The sequence below is a fragment of the Triturus cristatus genome, chromosome 8, assembly GCF_964204655.1.
Source record: "Triturus cristatus chromosome 8, aTriCri1.1, whole genome shotgun sequence".
NCBI lineage: Eukaryota > Metazoa > Chordata > Amphibia > Caudata > Salamandridae > Triturus > Triturus cristatus.
Genome location: NC_140591.1, coordinates 1,627,955,590 through 1,627,973,861, shown reverse-complemented (window position 1 = coordinate 1,627,973,861; position 18,272 = coordinate 1,627,955,590). Strand labels below are relative to the sequence as shown.

The 18,272-nt window shown below is 44.9% G+C and overlaps 1 protein-coding gene across 6 annotated transcripts in view; it reads right to left on the bottom strand.

The window, feature by feature from the left end:
* LOC146808458 (transient receptor potential cation channel subfamily M member 2-like) overlaps positions 1-18,272 on the bottom strand; it is a 729,321-nt gene that overhangs the window by 434,502 nt on the left and 276,547 nt on the right. For all 6 annotated transcript variants that reach the window (XM_085623568.1, XM_085623566.1, XM_085623567.1 and 3 more), the window contains exon 11: positions 13,171-13,292. In XM_085623568.1, coding sequence (XP_085479694.1) covers positions 13,171-13,292 — 122 coding nt within the window. The remainder of the gene's footprint in view (positions 1-13,170; positions 13,293-18,272) is intronic.

The window sequence follows — 18,272 nt, the reverse complement described above, 5'->3', positions numbered from 1 at the left end:
ACAGAGAAGAGTCTTGATGAAACAGAACCCATGCAAATAGGGACTGTGAAAGGACCATTGACCAACGAAGAAAGACAAAGACGAAGAGATAATAAGCTCTGTCTGTACTGTGGGAAATCAGGTCATTTCCTTAGAGAGTGTCCTGTGAGACCAAAACAAAGTTCACGCTCGGAAAACTAAGAAGCCCGGGATCTAAGGAGAAAGGAGTCTCGGGTACTTCAGGATTGATTGTCTCCTCTTCTGACATGCTTTTAAAACAAGCTCGTCATTTCTTTGTTAAAGCTTGTATTACATGGGGTCGGCACAAGGTCGTGGTCCCGGTGATGATCGATTCAGGAGCGTCAGGGAATTTTGTGGACCTCCTATGGGCCAAGAATCACAATATCGATCAAGTAGCTAAGGCAGTCTGGGAAGATCTAACGACCATAGATGGCAGTACCTTAACCTCTGGTCCTGTTACCCACCATACAGCACCCCTACGGGTTGACATAGAAGACCAGCATTCGGAGATTATGGTCTTTGACCTGATCGGAGCTCCCCAGTTCCCAGTTATTTTAGGGTTGCCCTGGTTGCGTCAACACAACCCTCTTATCAATTGGAAAGACTTAACTTTGGAATTTAGGCACGAATCTAGTTCAGATAACAAATCTTCCTTATTGATCTCTGGGAGTGACCAAGTAACCTCGAGTACTGTTGAACAGGGCTCTTTGCCCCCGGTGTACCGTGATCTGCACTCCATATTTGATGAAAAGGAGGCCACCAGTCTTCCTCCGCATAGAATTTACGACTGCCGGATAGATTTACAGGCAGGAGCTCGTATACCATGCAGTCGAGTATATAACCTTACCGAAAAAGAGAACATCTATCTCCGAGAATATCTAGACAAGATGCTACATATGGGGTTTATTCGTCCCTCACGCTCTCCGGCTTCTTCCTCTCTTTTCTTTATCCCAAAGAGAGAGGGAGGTCTGAGATGTTGCATAGATTACAGAGCGCTTAATACGGTTACCATAAAGAACAGGTACCCGTTGCCTCTGATTTCTGACCTTCTCGACCGTGTAATGGGTGCAACAGTGTTCACTAAGCTGGATTTACGCGGGGCTTCTCATCTCGTCCGTGTTAGAGAGGGGGATGAATGGAAGACGGCATTTTGCACTAAATACGGTCTCTACGAATATTTAGTGATGCCGTTTGGACTGTGTAATGCCCCTACGGCATTCCAGTTTTTCATCAATGAAACCCTCAAGGACATGATTGATAAGTATGTGATTGTTTATATTGACGACCTGCTTATTTTTTCCCGCTCCATGGCAGAACATGAGAAACATGTTAGAAGTTTACTTGAGAGGTTAAGAACTAACAAGCTCTATTGTAAACTGGAGAAATGCATCTTTCATGTACAAGAAGTGCCCTTCTTAGGTTTCATCATTTCTCCTCAAGGTCTTAGGATGGATCCGATAAAGGTGGAAGCGATTCACCATTGGGCAGCTCCCCAGACAGTGAAAGAGACACAGAGTTTCATTGGCTTTGCCAACTTTTATCGTAGGTTTATTTGTAATTTCTCCCAGTTGGTTTCCCCCATTACTGCTCTCTTGAAGAAAGGCGTAAGATTCCTGTGGACCCCGGAAGCGGAAGACGCATTTCAAAGGCTGAAGAAAGCTTTTACTCAAGCCCCAGTGCTAAGACATCCGAACCCTGCTCACGAATTTGTAGTGGAAGCAGACGCTTCCAATGTAGCTGTAGGAGGTGTTCTCTCACAGTACGACCCCCAGACTGAATATTGCATCCAGTGGCATTCTTTTCACGAAAGCTTACTCCCGCTGAATTAAACTATGCTATAGGGGACAAAGAATTGTTGGCCATAAGAAAGGCGTTTAAAGAATGAAGGCAATATTTACTAGGAGCCAATCACACATTCACAGTATTGACTGATCATCGAAATTTACAATATTTGAAATCCGCAAGAGCCCTTTCCTTGAGACAGTTACGCTGGTCACAGTTTTTTAACGAGTTTGTCTTCCTTATTCGTTATCAGGCGGGAAAGAAGAATGGGAAGGAGGACGCCTTATCCCGACTAGGCTACGAAAACGAAGAAACCCATCTAGAACCACCCCTTATCATAGCCCACGAGAAGATAGTAGGGGGAATCTGTTCGGAAGAAGAGTTTCTTGATCGAGTCCGGCGTGAACAAATTGCTGCTGATATGAAAGACATAATTGGTTCAAATTCGGTCACAAACGAAGCTGGTTGTTCTTACATAGAAGATGGCCTGGTAATTCCCACTGTCGAGCTACAGGAACAAGCGTTACACTGGACCCATTCACATCCCCTTGCAGGACATCCAGGGTATGTGAAGACGCTAGAGTCCTTACGTAGACGGTTCTGGTGGCCTGATATGAGAAAAGACACCAAACACTATATTCAGCGATGCAGCATATGCGCCCAAGGCAAGTCGTCCACTCAAAAACCAATGGGGCTTTTACTTCCTTTGCCCACACCTCCTCGCCCATGGCATACCATTTCACTCGATTTTATAGTAGACTTACCACTTACAGTAAAGGGACACACAACGTTATTAGTGGTTGTAGACATGTTTTCAAAATTGGCACACTTCATTCCGTTAACTAAACTCCCCACATCACGAACATTGGCTCAGATCTTCTTACAACAGATAGTTCGAGTGCATGGACTCCCGTCAGTCGTCATTTCGGACAGAGGAGCGCAATTCGTTTCTAAGTTTTAGAACGGATTGTGTACCTTGCTAGAGATAGACGCCCGTTTGTCATCCAGCCACCACCCTCAGACGGATGGACAAACAGAAAGAGTAAATCAATGCTTCGAGCAGTATATTAGGTGTCAGGTCATGCAGTCTACTAGAGAATGGGACAAATTAGTTTGGGTGGCAGAGATAGCCTATAACAACAGCTACCATACAGCGATCAAGACCACCCCTTACATGTGCACTTACGGGTATCATCCCAGAACCATCTGTCAACCTATCTATTCTTCTTGTTCTACTCCCACGGCCATAGACATGATACAAGACCTTCAAATAGTGCATCAGACAGCTAAAAGTAATCTTGAACAGGCAAAGGCTCGGTATAAGGAAGGAGCAGATGCTCATAGAAGACCCGGGCCTGAGTATAAACAGGGAGACAAGGTATGGTTATCTGCAAAGAATGTAGCTTTAAAGGGTTCCTGCAAGTTCAAGCCTAGGTTCCTAGGACCGTACGAGATACTCAAGGTAATCAACCCGGTGGCCATGAAATTAGCTCTTCCCCCATCTCTAAAAATCCATCCTGTCTTCCACATATCTTTGTTGAAGCCTGTTGAGCCAGGGACTCGGTTGCTACCCTCTCCTGCACCTCTTCTCATAGACGAGGAACCAGAATACGAAGTAGAAATAATCATAGACTCCAGAAGAGTCAGACAAAGACTGCAATACTTGATCCACTGGAAAGGTTATGGAATCGACGAACGGTCATTGGAACCAGCTAGTAATGTGCATGCACCCAGACTGCTTCGCCTCTTCCACAGACGACATCCCGATAAACCCAGACCCGTGGGAGGATCGTTGGGAGGAGTGTACTGTCAGGACTGTCGTCGCGCCAACCCAAAGATGGCACCTAGAGAACACGCATGCGCGGAGGAGTCAGGCAGGAATAAAAGCCTGGCTTCCCCCGGAAGAAGGGCTTTGCGTACTGAATCCTGAAGCCCCGTATTCCCGAAGCTCTTCCGTGCCTTGGTTGGATTTCGTGTCCTATATTTCTCCCTGCCCGCTTTGCCTTCGACCGCCGTTGGACCTCACCGCTGTCCTTGTCATCCCTGACTTCGTAGGGCTGCCCGGCGGCATTAGCAGAGAGGGAGGGATTCCGCTGCGGTGTTGTGGCGTGAGAGTTTACTTTCCGCCTGCCGATCGGATCTGTGGTTAGCTTGTTTGCTGACCCAGCGTCCCGCCGGTGGGTCGGGCTGTAGACTCAGCGTTTAACTTCCCGGACGGTTTTCCACTGTCCCTGTGCCCTGTAATTAGAACGCCGCTAGCCTTTATCTCTTGACTTCAATCCTTTCAATCTTGGGACTCCTGAACTCTCTGCCTGAGCCCTTGGTTTCGCATCAAATTGTCCTGAGCCACCCTCTACGGAGTTTCCCATTCCCTCAACGCGACACATTTGTGAGTACACCGGACATCAGAAGACATCAAGAAACATCTGAACTCCGGTAACATTTGAAGGTCGCTCTTTTCCTTTATTTTCTTTCCGTCTGTAACTGTGCTGCTTCAACTGCTGCTAGCCCTTTGCATCGACTGTTGCATCCTGAAATCTAGACTTTACAAGTGCAGCGTTATACGCTAGTTGGGAGGGATTCATGGTGAGCCTGAATATAAGTAGTTACAACGACTATCTCTCTATGCTAGGTATATATATTCAGTGTGCTCTCCTTGTTCTTACAGCCTCCTGGGTGGCCCCTTTTACATGTTCCCCATACCTGAACAGGAAGAAGGGAGAAATAAGGTACAGCACTGCCTTGGGAGGGTTAGATAGAATACGTCATCTCAATTGTTAGCTAACCCCTCCTTCTTTCTTTTAGCTACCGTACAGTGAAGAGATTGAAGACAGAAACTGGGCAAGACGTTCATCCCTTTTTGTTTCTTCCCTTGTTTTGTTTCCCTTCTTCCCCTAATCACCTCCATAGTGTAGAGTTTGATATGCTTAGGTGGTGGTTGAGGAAAGTTGTGGACATTGTCATCAGTTCCCGGGCGCCTCTGCAGAAACACAGGTGAGACACTTCACCGTCCTAGGAATCCGACAGGCCTAAGCAGAAGGATGCTTTCTCTGTACTCTCACTGGCAGCAAAACCTCACATCTTTCAAGTACTTCGTACTTTCTGGACAGTTTTCCGCATTGACTCCAGTCTTCCTCCTTTACCACAGATCATATCAAAAAAGGTTTCTATTGCAGTCCTGCAGCCTATCCCTGGCCCAAAGGAGTAACATTGACTGTTTCCACTGGTTCAATGGGTGCCTTTATGCTGGTGCATGGAGCTTCTGCAATGTTAAAGACAAACTGATCATCACATAAAACCTCTACTGCCTGAGATTCCATGTGATGGAAGACATCCTATAATACTTTTTAGATACAGTGGACCACCAGGCTGGTGCTGCATCTCTTTTCTATGAGCTTGATACAGGCTACTGGACAAGCCTGTCCTACAGGCTACAGAACAAGCTCTGAGCAGTTCTTATTTGTTTCAGGTGTGAAAAAGTCCTTGACTCGTGTTTGCATAGTCTATCATCGTTTAAATCACAGGCTGATCTGACAGAGCTTGCTCAAAGAGGTGTATTGAACAAAACCGTCTCCTCACTGCTTCTGAGCTGCAATGGCATACATTGGGGTGTCATGTCAAGCCTACACATCTGAGTCGCTAGGACCCTGGTGGCAGCGGAAGTCTTGAGGGAGAGAACAGGAAAGAGAGGGGTTGAGGTGGCAGAAAGATTGGGGATGGCTTATGGAGTGTGCACAGTTAGAGCGACAAAGTCAATAAATACAAAGAAGCAACCTTCAATTTACTGTGTTGCCTAGACACTTACAATCAGACAGGGGGAGGAGGGAACTGGGAATATCAGGTAGATATGTGCATAGGTTCTCAATGCCAAATCAACATCTTGAGGACAAAGACGTAGCCCAACTTTTCATGTACTCATAAACAGGTGAACATTAGAGGGATCTTTGTGAGGGGCTGAGAGGACCCAGTAAGGGCAGTTAGAATGTTTTTTAAGAGAAAGATCAATTCCCTTCGAGAGGTTGTAAGGAAGAAGCCTGTATCCTTGAATATGTTTAGCTACCACCAAATAGTTAAGAGAAGGTACACCTGGTGGGATCCCCTTCCCCAGCAGAGTCAATGCTTTGCTAAGGTAAAATGTATTATATAATTGTGGAACACCACTCAAGTAGGGACTCAGGACATGACTATCCTGAGCAGTAACATTAACCAGGCATGCCTGAAATTGAGAAAAGCAAAAACGAGGTGGTGCAGGGTACTTTCGAGTGGTCATTTATTGTGGAAATGTATTGTCCAAGGTGACTTCTCCCACTACATTCTGGGAGAATGTTGAATGCCTGGTCATCAGCTCACAGTGAATGGCTGTCCGTAGTTTTCTGTCCAGTCTCACATTAGAATACCATACAATGGCAGCATGAGCAGATGCTCTTGTTCAGTCAAATATTGGGTCCATGCTTGGACAGAGTGCTTCGCCATAACATCTTGATAGTTTGGGAAACCCACCTTCTTCTCTCCGCTCCATTGTTATGCCTCTGGGTACATGGGATGCGTATCTTGTTTCGGGTCTCTCACTAAGAAGTTGATGCAAGATGAGTGGCTCATTGCATATTCAGTTGTCGTTTCTGTCTGGGGCTCTGTACTTGAGAGTTTGCCTTTTCCTTTATTCATTGGAGTTGGAATTGGATTGGATTGGGCACTTTCCTAGCAAGGGATGCAGAATCACTGACGGGGACCTTCAGTATGCGGAATGCTAGGTATTATACCTTAGAAGGACAGCTTTCTTCACATATACACCCCTTTACTTTCTGTTCCTTCTCCTTTTCCTCCCTTGTCCTACCTCACAGCCCCCCCATTCCAATGCTCCTAGTCACCTGAGATCTAAGGATATGTTGTTACCCATGATGAAGTAACTTGTTTTAGTGATACACCTTCTTCTTGGTTATACATCATGACAGATCAGTGCCATTATTAGTTTAAGCACTCAAAATAGTATACAATATGTTAGACCTGGCACCATTGACATGGGTCTCCCTTCCATTTTTCGCTGTTGTCTCCTCTGTTTTTGCTGGTGTTAGATGCTCTGGGCACTGTGCCACTGCCATTCAGTGCCACAGCGCAAATGTTCCCTGTGTAAATATGACATGTGAATTAGTATATCCATGATTGGCTTATTTGGTGTACCTGTTAGTCCCTAGTAGCGTGGCCTGTGTGTGCCCAGGGCTGGTAGACCAATTGCTGCTGGTGGGCCTGCAGCGCTGGTGCGCCACCCACAGAAGCAGCTTGTAAATTGTGTCTCAGACCTGCCACTGCAGAATCTGTGTGCAGTCCAGAACTGTCATCTTGGCCGTGAAGTGCACCCACTTCCCAGCCCCTGAACCTTTCCTTGGCATCATGTAAGTCACCCCTATGGTAGGATGCATTGTATGTGTAAGGTAGGACATGCCCTGTGTCAGCGGGCAACCCGGATGCTCACTAACCTTATAAGCCGGATACAGCAGGAGCGATCCACGACGCTAGAGTCCTCTCTCCCCGAGAACGGTATTACCTACGAGGACGCCAAAAACCCCTCTATAAGCAACACCACCCCCGGGGAAAAGGAGGGAAGAGAGATAACAGGGGAAGGGCTGCGGCGACTACACGGAACCTGCACTCAGGACACCCACTCCTGTTGAGAGAGAAGGAACAGGTTGAGCTACAGGAACCCCTTACCCACACTTCAAGGAGTAACACAATTACAGATGGGGTGGTATCCCCAGCACACTCACTCAGGCTGTTCCCTGAATCGCCCATGCAGTCTCACTCAGTACAGAGGTACTCACGACCCAGCAGGCACAGGAGAGGAGGTGGAAGGAGTCCTTCCCAGTCGTGGTCACCACGTAGTGGAGGCGGGGCCGCTCTCCGAGCCTTTCAAGCGACTCCAAGCGCAGGAACAGCACCCAGGATGTGATCACGGTCTGCAGCGTCGTCCGGGCGCTCTCCGAGCCTTTCAGTCGGCTCCAAGCGGGGGTAAGGACAGGTGGGAGATAGGCAGTCCTCGATGCGGATAGAGACACTGGCCAGGTCTCTAGTCACTGCAGGGTCACGGGAAGGCGCGCGTCGGTAATTCCGGGAATAAAGCGCCGATAAAGATTCTCACGGTCTTAAGGGTCCTCGTGGAGCTCTCACGAGCACGAAGGTCGTCCTTGCCGGAATCCGTGGGTTAGAGCCAGGTCGCGGCTCACGAAGCAAAGTAATCACGGGGAAAAGGTCACGCGAGGTCCGTTACCTCGAGGAACGCCAGAAGGGACTTGATTGACAAGCCCTTGGCCTTCCGTGTACGAGGCTTTTGTACCGCCTCAGGAAGTGCGTTCACGCGTTCGCTAGGGGTGATGGGTATTGTAGTCTCATACCCACCAGCTCCCTAGCGACGCTTGGAGCGTCACAGTCGCGGCGAACGCCAGCTCAACGTCGAAGCCTGACACCCTGGTGTGTGTAGCATGTCCTGGTAGTGAATTACACCCAATTTCGTGTTTCACTACTGTAAGGCTACCTGTTCTCCATAGGTCAGAATGGGCAGTTTGACTATTACACTCTATAGTCCTAACTGACCCCAGGAACATGGTAGAAAAACGAATTTAGTATGCCTGAGCTCAGAATATTAAAATAAATCTTTTAGTGAAGTTTATTTTTATATTCTGTGTTTGAAAATACCACTTTTAGAAAGTAGGTATTTTCTTGCCTAAGCCTTCCAGTGTGCTCTGCTGTTATGTGTATTGGCTGTTTTGGAGGGTCAGGGCAGGCTGAGTCAGACCTGGGTTGAATAGAGAGATCTGCATTTGGAGTATGGGGAGGGGTAGCTCCTTGACCTGAATAGGGCTGTGCCTGACAAGGTGAATGCTGGCTCCACCTCCTACTGTGCGTCTGATGGCAGACCCCCGTCTTTCTGAAAGGAAGGATGCAGCCTGGTAAACAAAGTGCTCCAGGACTGAGCAGAACTGGTTCTGGCTGGGTTCAGTGACTTGTAGCTTTTGAGAACAAAGACTTTTGGGGTATAAATATCTGTGCTGAAACCCCTACAATTTGTATTGCTCCTGGACAACAAGACGAACCTCTGTCCGTGTAACTGAAGGAATCTGCAGGAGGTATCTATACTTGTGCTTGTGGGCTGTTTCTTGGATTGGCCTGCAGTGGTTACCATTGGACTTGGAAGAAGAGGAAAAGGACTTTGAGAGAACTTTTATTTTATCGTGCTAAAGCAATCACCCAAGGGCTAGAAGAGAGCTAGCCTCCTGTTGAAGTCTCAGGCACATCAGACTTCACCATCAGCCTCCTGTTTCCTCCCAGCGAGGATTTCTATCTCCAGGTGAGGCTCCTATGAGTTCCAGGACCTCTAGTTCTACTACAGAGAAGAGAGTGCTGAAATCGTCGCTAACACCTGTCTGCGAGCCGCCGCAGTTGAGAGCGCCCGGAAAATCATCGCGATGCTGCCGCTGAGTGCTTGCAACCAGAAATCATCGCATCGCACGTTTGCAGGCTGCCAAGTGCTCGCTAATCTAAAGATTATCGCATCACATATTTGCGGGCTTCCAAGCGCTCGCTAACCAGAGATCGTCGCATCCAGATCATCGCTTCATGACATCGCAGCACGGACGCTGGGCGCCCGCCATTTTCATCGCATCGCATCAGGAGCGTCGCTCCCTCGCGGAGCGCCATTTGTTCGCATCGCAACATGATCGCACACGCAACAGGATCATCGCATTGTCTACTCCCTCGCAGCAAGGAGTCATCACATCAACGGCCTAGCGTGCAGAAGTTTGTCGCATCGTCTCCGCATGCATCAGCAGATAGGCGCATCATCCTCCCTCGCGGCAAGGATTCAAAGCATCGCCGGCCTCGCGTGCAGAAAATCATCGCTACAGCTTCTTTGCGACATTTTGTTGGTTTTGCTACAGAATCCAGGTACTTTGCAAGTAAAAGGGTCGCAGAGACCACTGCTTTCAACTGAACTCCTCTTTGCACACTTTGAACTATTTTTGCAGCATTTCAAGAGTAATTCTATTTTACAGTATTGTGGCATCTTATCGTTATTTGTCTTGTGTTAAGTCTATATATAAAGAGACTTATTTTTTGATAACTACTTGTGTGGTGTCCCTTTGTAGTGTTCTTCACTGTGTTACTGTGTATGGTCATAAATGCTTCACACACTGCCTCTGAGGTAAGCCTAGCTGCTCGTGCTACGTTACCACAGGGTTGAGCAGGGGTTATCAAAGGGTGTAGCCCTCTTTCTCTGACTTAGGAAGAAGGGTCCCTACTTGGACAGTGGCCAGCCATTGCCAACTAGAGACCCCCATTTCAAACACAATAAAACAATGCTTAAATCAAATGAAACTATATGAGTAACTAAATCCAAACCTCCATTTAAGTGTAGATAAGCAAGACCCTAAAAAGCACATTCCCACACCGACATAGATCAGACTTCTAGAAATGCAGTACACAACTCCAATGGTTCTACTGCAACTACTCCTACATAGAGTACACAGAGGGTCGGTTGGTTTCTTCTCATGTCTGGACAAACACTCTGTTCTCCTTTGCCCTGCATCACCATCTTTGGCCCCTGCAAGAAGAGTATTCTGTCATCCTTGTATAAAATTGTGTATCTATGAAGTAGTGTCACTCTGCGGAGACCCTGTAAGGAGCTCCATTACCCACGGAACCTAGTTCAAATATATAAAAATGCACACATTTAAAAAAGATATCTACAATTTCTATGGGGGCTGGTTTTCAGATATACTGGTTTTTATTGAAAGATGTTCTAATAGTATATAATAAATTATGTTGAATAACAAAATATTTAGTATTTGACATGATGCTGGCAAAATATTGTAGCTAAATTAACACAGTTTAATAGTTCATTAATCATAACAGTTCTTTAGAAATCCAAGTATTTGGTGTAAGGATGTAATCATCACAGTGTGTTCATAGAAGGAATCAATAGTTACTAAATGATTTTTAAATGATTTAGCTCCCTCTCAGATCATAGAATCACTCATTCCATAGCACATTAATCAATAAATTGAAACCACTATTCTCTTATAGCTTTGAAATATGTAAGCAAGCCAATAGCGTAGAAAAAATATATTACCCTGTATTCTCTTTAGTACTAATTCAGAAATATCAATTTAGGACCAGGAGGAATTTTAATATCTAAGAGTATGGGTAGCTTGTGGAAAATCTGTTGCCAATATACTTGGATTGGATGATGTTTCTTAAAAAATATGAGGGGTATCAGCTTAGTGAGCCTGGCATTAAACTCATCTAGAATCTGCAGGCAGTCCCATGAATACAGCCTATCAGGTGTATGATAGATCTCCTGAATAACACTGTAGTGGAGGATTTTAAGAAACATTAAAACTACACTGAAATTCACTAGTTATATTTATTTCATTCAACTATAACTCGTGCTCTCATATCAATCATATATCACATCACTCATGGCATTTTTTATCATATTATTGATAACATTAATACGACATTGTAAATGACATAATTGAAGACAATACTGTACATTGCTAGGATGTGAGTTATAGTTACTTGTGTTTTCACTGATGCATCTTGCTATTCCTTCTCAGTTGCCATATTCTCAACTTCTCCCTGGCAGACTTGTTCAAAGTTATTTAAGGTGTAGGGGTGTTGTGTTTGTATACACATGTATATTGTACATATTGGATCAAAATGTTGTTGTTCTGAGATTTTTAAATTTCAACATGTCAAATGTTTTTAACACTGCTGTGCGATTTTGGTTTACTTACAATAACAATGATGTTGCCAGGTTTAATGAATGTTTAACCTAAATATAATTTAATTCTGGTCGGATATACAGTTTCACAGACTCCAATAAAACAAAGCCTACATCCTTTGTTTTCCACCAAGGGAAAATCTCCACATAGGGTAACTGAGTTAGCGCACGTAGAATTATAATTCAAAGAAAAAATTGAGGATGAGTGATCTGACTACATATTCATGAATGTATGCGGTGTTTCTATAGTGTGAACCTAGCCAAAAGGCAGCAGAGTGCTGTACAGTGTCAAAGGCAATCATAAAGACAATGAGTGATAGAGAGAGTAGCTGGGGTTTGGACGAGTCAAGCATCATTGGGTACCGTTCTTTGGAGAAGCGAGACTTCAACTCTTTCCTAAATTGCAGCAGCGCTTTGGTTGCCATTGCAGGTACAGGGATGTTGTTCCAGGTCAGAAGTTGTAGAAGATTGATAAAAATTATTAGGAGCAAATAGTGGGTTTAATACACGGCCAACAGAATAGGTCGGCTCAATGAATAATTGCTTAAGAACAAGAATACAGCACATTCTATGAGGCCGTAGAAGAAGGCACTTCAATCTAAATCTTAAATTTGCCCAAAGGGGAAAATACAGAAACACCCATGACTAATGGTGAGATAAAGTCAGCAAAGCTAGCTCCAAAATCTAGTAGAGCGCCTGGAGGCTGATAATGAGGTGTTGGAGAAGTGAAGATATAAGTGAATTCACCTTTGATACTTATGTGGCTGATTGTGAGTAGGTGGTTTCAGCCCTCTAGGGGATCAGGCAACACCAGAAACAATGATTTACATTTGCTAACTTAAAGAGGTTGTGCAAGAATTTTTCTTGAATCTTCAAGAATAAAGAGGTGGAAATAGTAGATATTAACATAGGTTTAGCACAATAATATAGGCCAAGACATAAGCAATAGATATAAAATAGAAGATGACCTATTATTGACCCAACTGAAATGCAGGAGATACCAATTGTAGATACTGGAAAAAAGGAAGAAGTGATCTTACCCATCAGTGATCCCTCAAAAAGAGAAAAGATACCAAGCTATAACATGAGAACCAGACAACATAGATAAGCAACACTTGAAGGGCATAACCATAACCAAGACTCCTCATCATGGACTCAAAAACAAGATAAGAGAATCCAGCAACAGCTATTGAGCAATGTCTAGCCACCAGTAACCAGAGGCAGAGATGTAATAGGCAAGCAGCAGATACCACGTACCATAACCAATGACCCAACAACAAGATAACAGACCACAGCAGTAGATAACGCAGAATATCATAACCATACCTGAGATCAATGGCCAAACACACTCACTAATGATACATTATTCAAGATTAGCCACAGTTGCTCAAACAAAGAACCAGCAGTACATACAGCACAATATCATACATATGACTAGCTATCAATGAGCAAACACAAACTTAGAGACATTAGCAGAAGATACTGCTCAATGACACAGCTGCCAAGCTCATGGGTTAGTGATTCCATTATATAATAATTTCAAGCACAGGGCAGCATACAAAAAAGTGACTCTGAGAGGATGTAGGGACAATATAAAACTACTGAGCTCCTCTAACCTTCCAGTTACGGTCACTGTTGAAGATGTCACTCCTTGCTATATCGAGGCGGTTCCAGCTCACAGCCAGCTTGAGCTGGTAGTCCCAGTTCTCATTTCCTTCATGATCCAAGCTTTGTGATGCTGCAAAGAAAAAGGTGGCGGAGAAGTTGACATGTAAGTGAAATTCTATTTTAGGTACTGACATTTGCATACAACATTTGCACATATTCATTACATACATATCGCCTAGAAAAAAGACAGAAACACATACTGACAAATTAACTACATATTGGTACCATGAAATGCTTGCCAAGCATAGAGAGAAGATGTAGCAATGTGGAGGAAATCTGCCTTTCCGGCATGGTCCCTCCTGTGTTCTTTCCCTTTTCAGGACCCTTTTTGCTGGTGTTAGGACTCTATGCTCCATGACGCTGCTATTCGGTGTCGCTGTGAGTGTGCTCCAGCTATAAAATGTTATTGTCAGAATCTGATTCACCCAATACTGAATGTAGCAGATATGCAGTAATCTGGTTGTTTATGGGCAAACATTACTCTTCACTAACCACGTGAGGATAGCTTGGCCCAGCAAGGAATAGACATCCTGACTGGTGGAGCAAGGAACAGAAGGAACAATGCCTACAAGAGGGTTAGTCTAAATGTATTGCAAAATGACAAGGAAGTGATTTGGAAAACTGTCTGAAAGTGTAGCAGCCTGTAACCCAAGCCAAGGTAATTGAGGCTCCTGTCACAAATGTCATGAGTATTTATGAAAATCAGTCATAAGTACAGGCAGTGACAATTTTATACGGGATGACATTGAAGTAAATCATAGTTTCTACCCTGCCCTGACCTATAGTTGTGTTCTGCAAGGTCATGGAGCTGGGAATGCGAGGATGCAGAGGTTGAGGTCTCTGTACTGGGGAGAAGGTGAGAAGACGTTGTTAGCAAGGTCATGATTGTTAGTGGTGTGCTTGGTTGCTGATCTGGGAACCTCCAGAAATCCTTTATCACTGGTATGGTGAGGAAAGACTACTCAGAAGGACATTTTCTTGAGGCAGTTATAGCTGCAGATGAATCTTGATGGAGGAAAACTGGAGTCTTAACTTTTCTAAGTGTAGGTGGTCTGGGAGTATCATTCCTTCTTAGCTCTTGACAAGTAATCTGGTCTAAATTTATACTTTTGGCATCACAGGCACACTCTCATCCACTTGAAAGAATATGGCAACACTGTAGAGGGTCTTGTTTGAGATTTACATAAAATATGTTGATAAGCTCAAGTGTGTATGTTGCATGAAATCAGGAGTCATTCTGCCAAGATAAATAATGTCATGGTGGGTTGGAATCAATCAATCAATCAAGCATTTATAGAGCACGCTACTCACCCGTGGGGGTCTCAAGGCGCTGGACGGGAAGAAAGGGGGAGGGGTGCTGCCACTGTTCGAAGAGCCAGGTCTTGAGGTGTTTCCTGAAGGTGAGATGGTCCTGGGTCATTCGCAGGTGTGCGGGGAGGGAGTTCCAGATAACGGCTGCCAGGTGGGAGAACGATCTTCCACCGGCGGTGGTTCTGCGAATCCGTGGGACAGAGGCGAGGGCGAGGCTGGCGGATCGGAGCTGGCGGGTGGGGGCGTGAAACAAGAGGCGGTTGTTGAGGTATTCGGGGCCCTTGTTGTGGAGAGCTTTGTGTGCGTGGGTGAGGAGCCTGAACGTGATCCTCTTGCTGACGGGGAGCCAATGCAGGTTTCTCAGGTGGGCGGATATGTGGTGATGGCAAGGGATGTCGAGGATGAGTCGTGCGGAGGCATTCTGTATGCGTTGCAGTAGTTTCTGAAGTTTGGCGGTGGTTCCTGCGTACAGGGCGTTTCCGTGGTCCAGTCGGCTGGTGACGAGGCCTGGGTGACGGTTTTTCTTGTTTCGATGGGGATCCATCTGAAGATTTTTCGGAGCATGCGCAGGGTGTTGAAGCAGGAGGACGAGACGGTGTTGACTTGTTTGGTCATCGTAAGGGAGGAGTCCAGGATGAATCCCAGGTTGCGTGCGTGGTCAGAGGGTGTCGGCGCGGGGCCCAGTGCAGTGGGCCACCAGGAGTCGTCCCAGGCGGATGGTGTACATCCAAGGATGAGGACCTCTGTCTTGTCTGAGTTCAGCTTCAGGCGGCTTAGCTTCATCCATTCTGCGACGTCTTTCATTCCTTCCTGGAGGTTGGTTTTTGCAGTGGCTGGGTCTTTGGTGAGAGAAAGTATAAGCTGGGTGTCGTCAGCTTAGGAGATGATGTTGATGTTGTGTTAGCGTGTGATGGCGGCGAGGGGGCTCATGTAGATGTTGAAGAGGGTTGGGCTGAGCGAGGAGCCTTGGGGTACGCCGCAGATGATATCGGTAGCCTCTGAGCGGAAGGGGGGGAGGCGGACTCTCTGGGTTCTGTTGGAGAGGAACGAGGTGATCCAGTCCAGGGCCTTTCCTTGGATCCCTGTGTTGAGGAGGCGGGTTATTAGGGTGCGGTGGCATACGGTGTCGAAGGCTGCCGAGAGGCCCAGGAGGATGAATGCGGTAGTCTCACCGTTGTCCATCATGGTCCTGATGTCGTCGGTGGCTGCGATGAGGGCGGTCTCGGTGCTGTAGTTGGCTCGGAATCCGGACTGGGATGGGTCGAGTGAGTTATTTGCCTCGAGGAATGCTGTCAGCTATTTGTTGACGGTCTTCTTGATGACTTTGGCAGGGAAGGGAAGCAGAGATATCGGGCGGAAGTTCTTGAGCTGTTGGTTATTGACTCTTTATAGGAGACAGTCTGTATAGAGGCCTCAAGTCTGGTCTTAAGTACATCTGAAGGAAGAACCACCTCTGTCTGGGCTGTTCAGGTGCCATTAGAATCAGCTTGTTTTTGCAATCGACTTCCTAACCAGGTCATCAAAATGGTGTTGCCTGGAGAGTGCTTTTCTGTTTATCTGGATGCAAAGTCTTGAAATTTCCCATTTTGAGCTAAGGTAAACAAGATTTTTTAAGGAAAACCTCATTTTTCAAAGATGTCTTGCAGGATGTTGTCGTGGATGACCCATTTGTGGCTTTATTCATGGAGCCTAGTTAGTACTTTGCATTCCTGGAAAATGCAGAGCCTTGATGGACAGGCACTTCAACAGAAGCCAATTCAAGATTGAGTGGGCCTCCAGGGCATGAGACCAGGATCCGATTCCCTCTTGACTGCTTAAGTTATGAATAGTGGTGGTATTGTCTGTCTGGATCAGAATTATGTTTTCTGTATATTAGTTTTGGCACAATCTAATGTAGCTTGTGAGTATCCTCTACTTTGGAATCTTAACTCCAAATTTTGCAGTTCCATGAGGAAGACCGAATCCTCGCTACAGTTCCTTTTGAGTCTCGTGATCTCCTCCAAGGGGATTGAATTTATTTGGGACTTCGGATGAGCACTGCTTGCATACAACACAGAGTTGCAAGCTGTGGGTTTTCTAAATAGTCTGGATACGATCCTATTTTCTTTTATATATAAGACAACATCCAGAAATTCTGTTCCCAATTTGCTGATCTTGTGAGCAAATCTTAGATTATATGTGTTGTTGTTTAGATGTTCCAACAAATCTTGGAGACATTGGTCGCTACCCGACCAGATAATGAAAATATCGTCGATGTAGTGACCCCAATACACTATATGTTCCGTGAGCTTCGTGTTTGACATTTTCCACAGGTGCTGCTGTTCAAAGAAACCCAGGGCCATTAAGAATATGGATATACATGATTTCTAAAGACAATTTTTGGGTGCTGTGATTATTTCTTCACAGAATATCGGTCGTATTTGGATCGTGTATGACAAATCTCCTTGGAGTAATAGGAACGTTATAGTCACAGAAAATAATATTTTTTAAAAAGGAAAGTTACTTGAAGTTTCATGCACTAGGGATTAGTGATCATCTATGGTCACTTTGAATTTGTTGCACGGTGAGATAGTGGGTCTTTGTTTCTTCTCTTTAATAACTTTTTCCATTTTGATATGGCCAGCACATCTTGGTGTTTCTGGGAAAAATAAATTCTCTTTTCTGACTCTGGAGCACTTTCTTCTTGTTCTTGACTCAAACACTTCTTGTATTTAAAGACTCTCAGTAAGTCCCATGGTGGAAGAGATCCCCTATAAATGGGGTAATGTTTTATATATTAATATGAACAGCACACATGAGATTATGTTATTGTTTTCACAGCCTTGAGGAAGTCACCTGGTGTGACGAAACACGTGTCGGCTGTTGCGTTTTCGGATCAAGACTGTAAAGCTACAGATACCCTTTATAAACAGTCTCTTCAATATCATGCTTGTTTAGGGACAATGGGTCTTTATGGTCTTATTTGAAAAACTGTGGTGTTTTACACAATGTCTTGTTTATATTAAAAAGAATATTTTTGGTATAAACCTATCTTTGTTTATTGCCAGTGATATATTGACACAATGAAATGCAGTTTGCTTATAATGGTTGTATACAGGTCAGAATACGGTATTACTTTGGAGTGCCGGGATATTTGTATATTATATTGCTTTCCATAGTGACTGTTTACAGGATCTGTGTATTTGTGCACCTAAGGTAGTAAGGCACATTTTTTATCCCGAGGGGCACCACAACAAATTGCTTCTTTGTCATTTGTAAATTAGGAAATTTAGAAAAACATTTGGACCGCCTAATCTGATTATATATTGTTTTCTGAGGCGTGATCCGCTATACATTACTACCACTTTTGTGTTTATTAAGACCAAGTCAGTTAGGAAGAGTGGTTGTGTTGTTAAAATCGTGCACACTTTTTCCAGGTTGTTAGCCTTGAAAAGCCAATTTTCTGGGTAGGTATTTCCTGCGATGTGCTGAATACCACTGGAAAAGGTTTGCGGTGCAGACTTTGAAGCTGAACGGCAGAACTGTGCAATAGTTGCATCAACTCCCCACCACAAATCTTAGATATGTCCTATGGTTTCTGGCTACTGACATTTGGAAATTCATTATGTAGGCTCACTACACGCATTCAATCTCCCTGTTTGAGTTGAGAGAATATTTGATGAAGAGCTAGTATACAGAATTTCTTGACCGATCTTTTTGTACTACAAGGTATCTTAAATAAAATCTTCATCACTTCTGA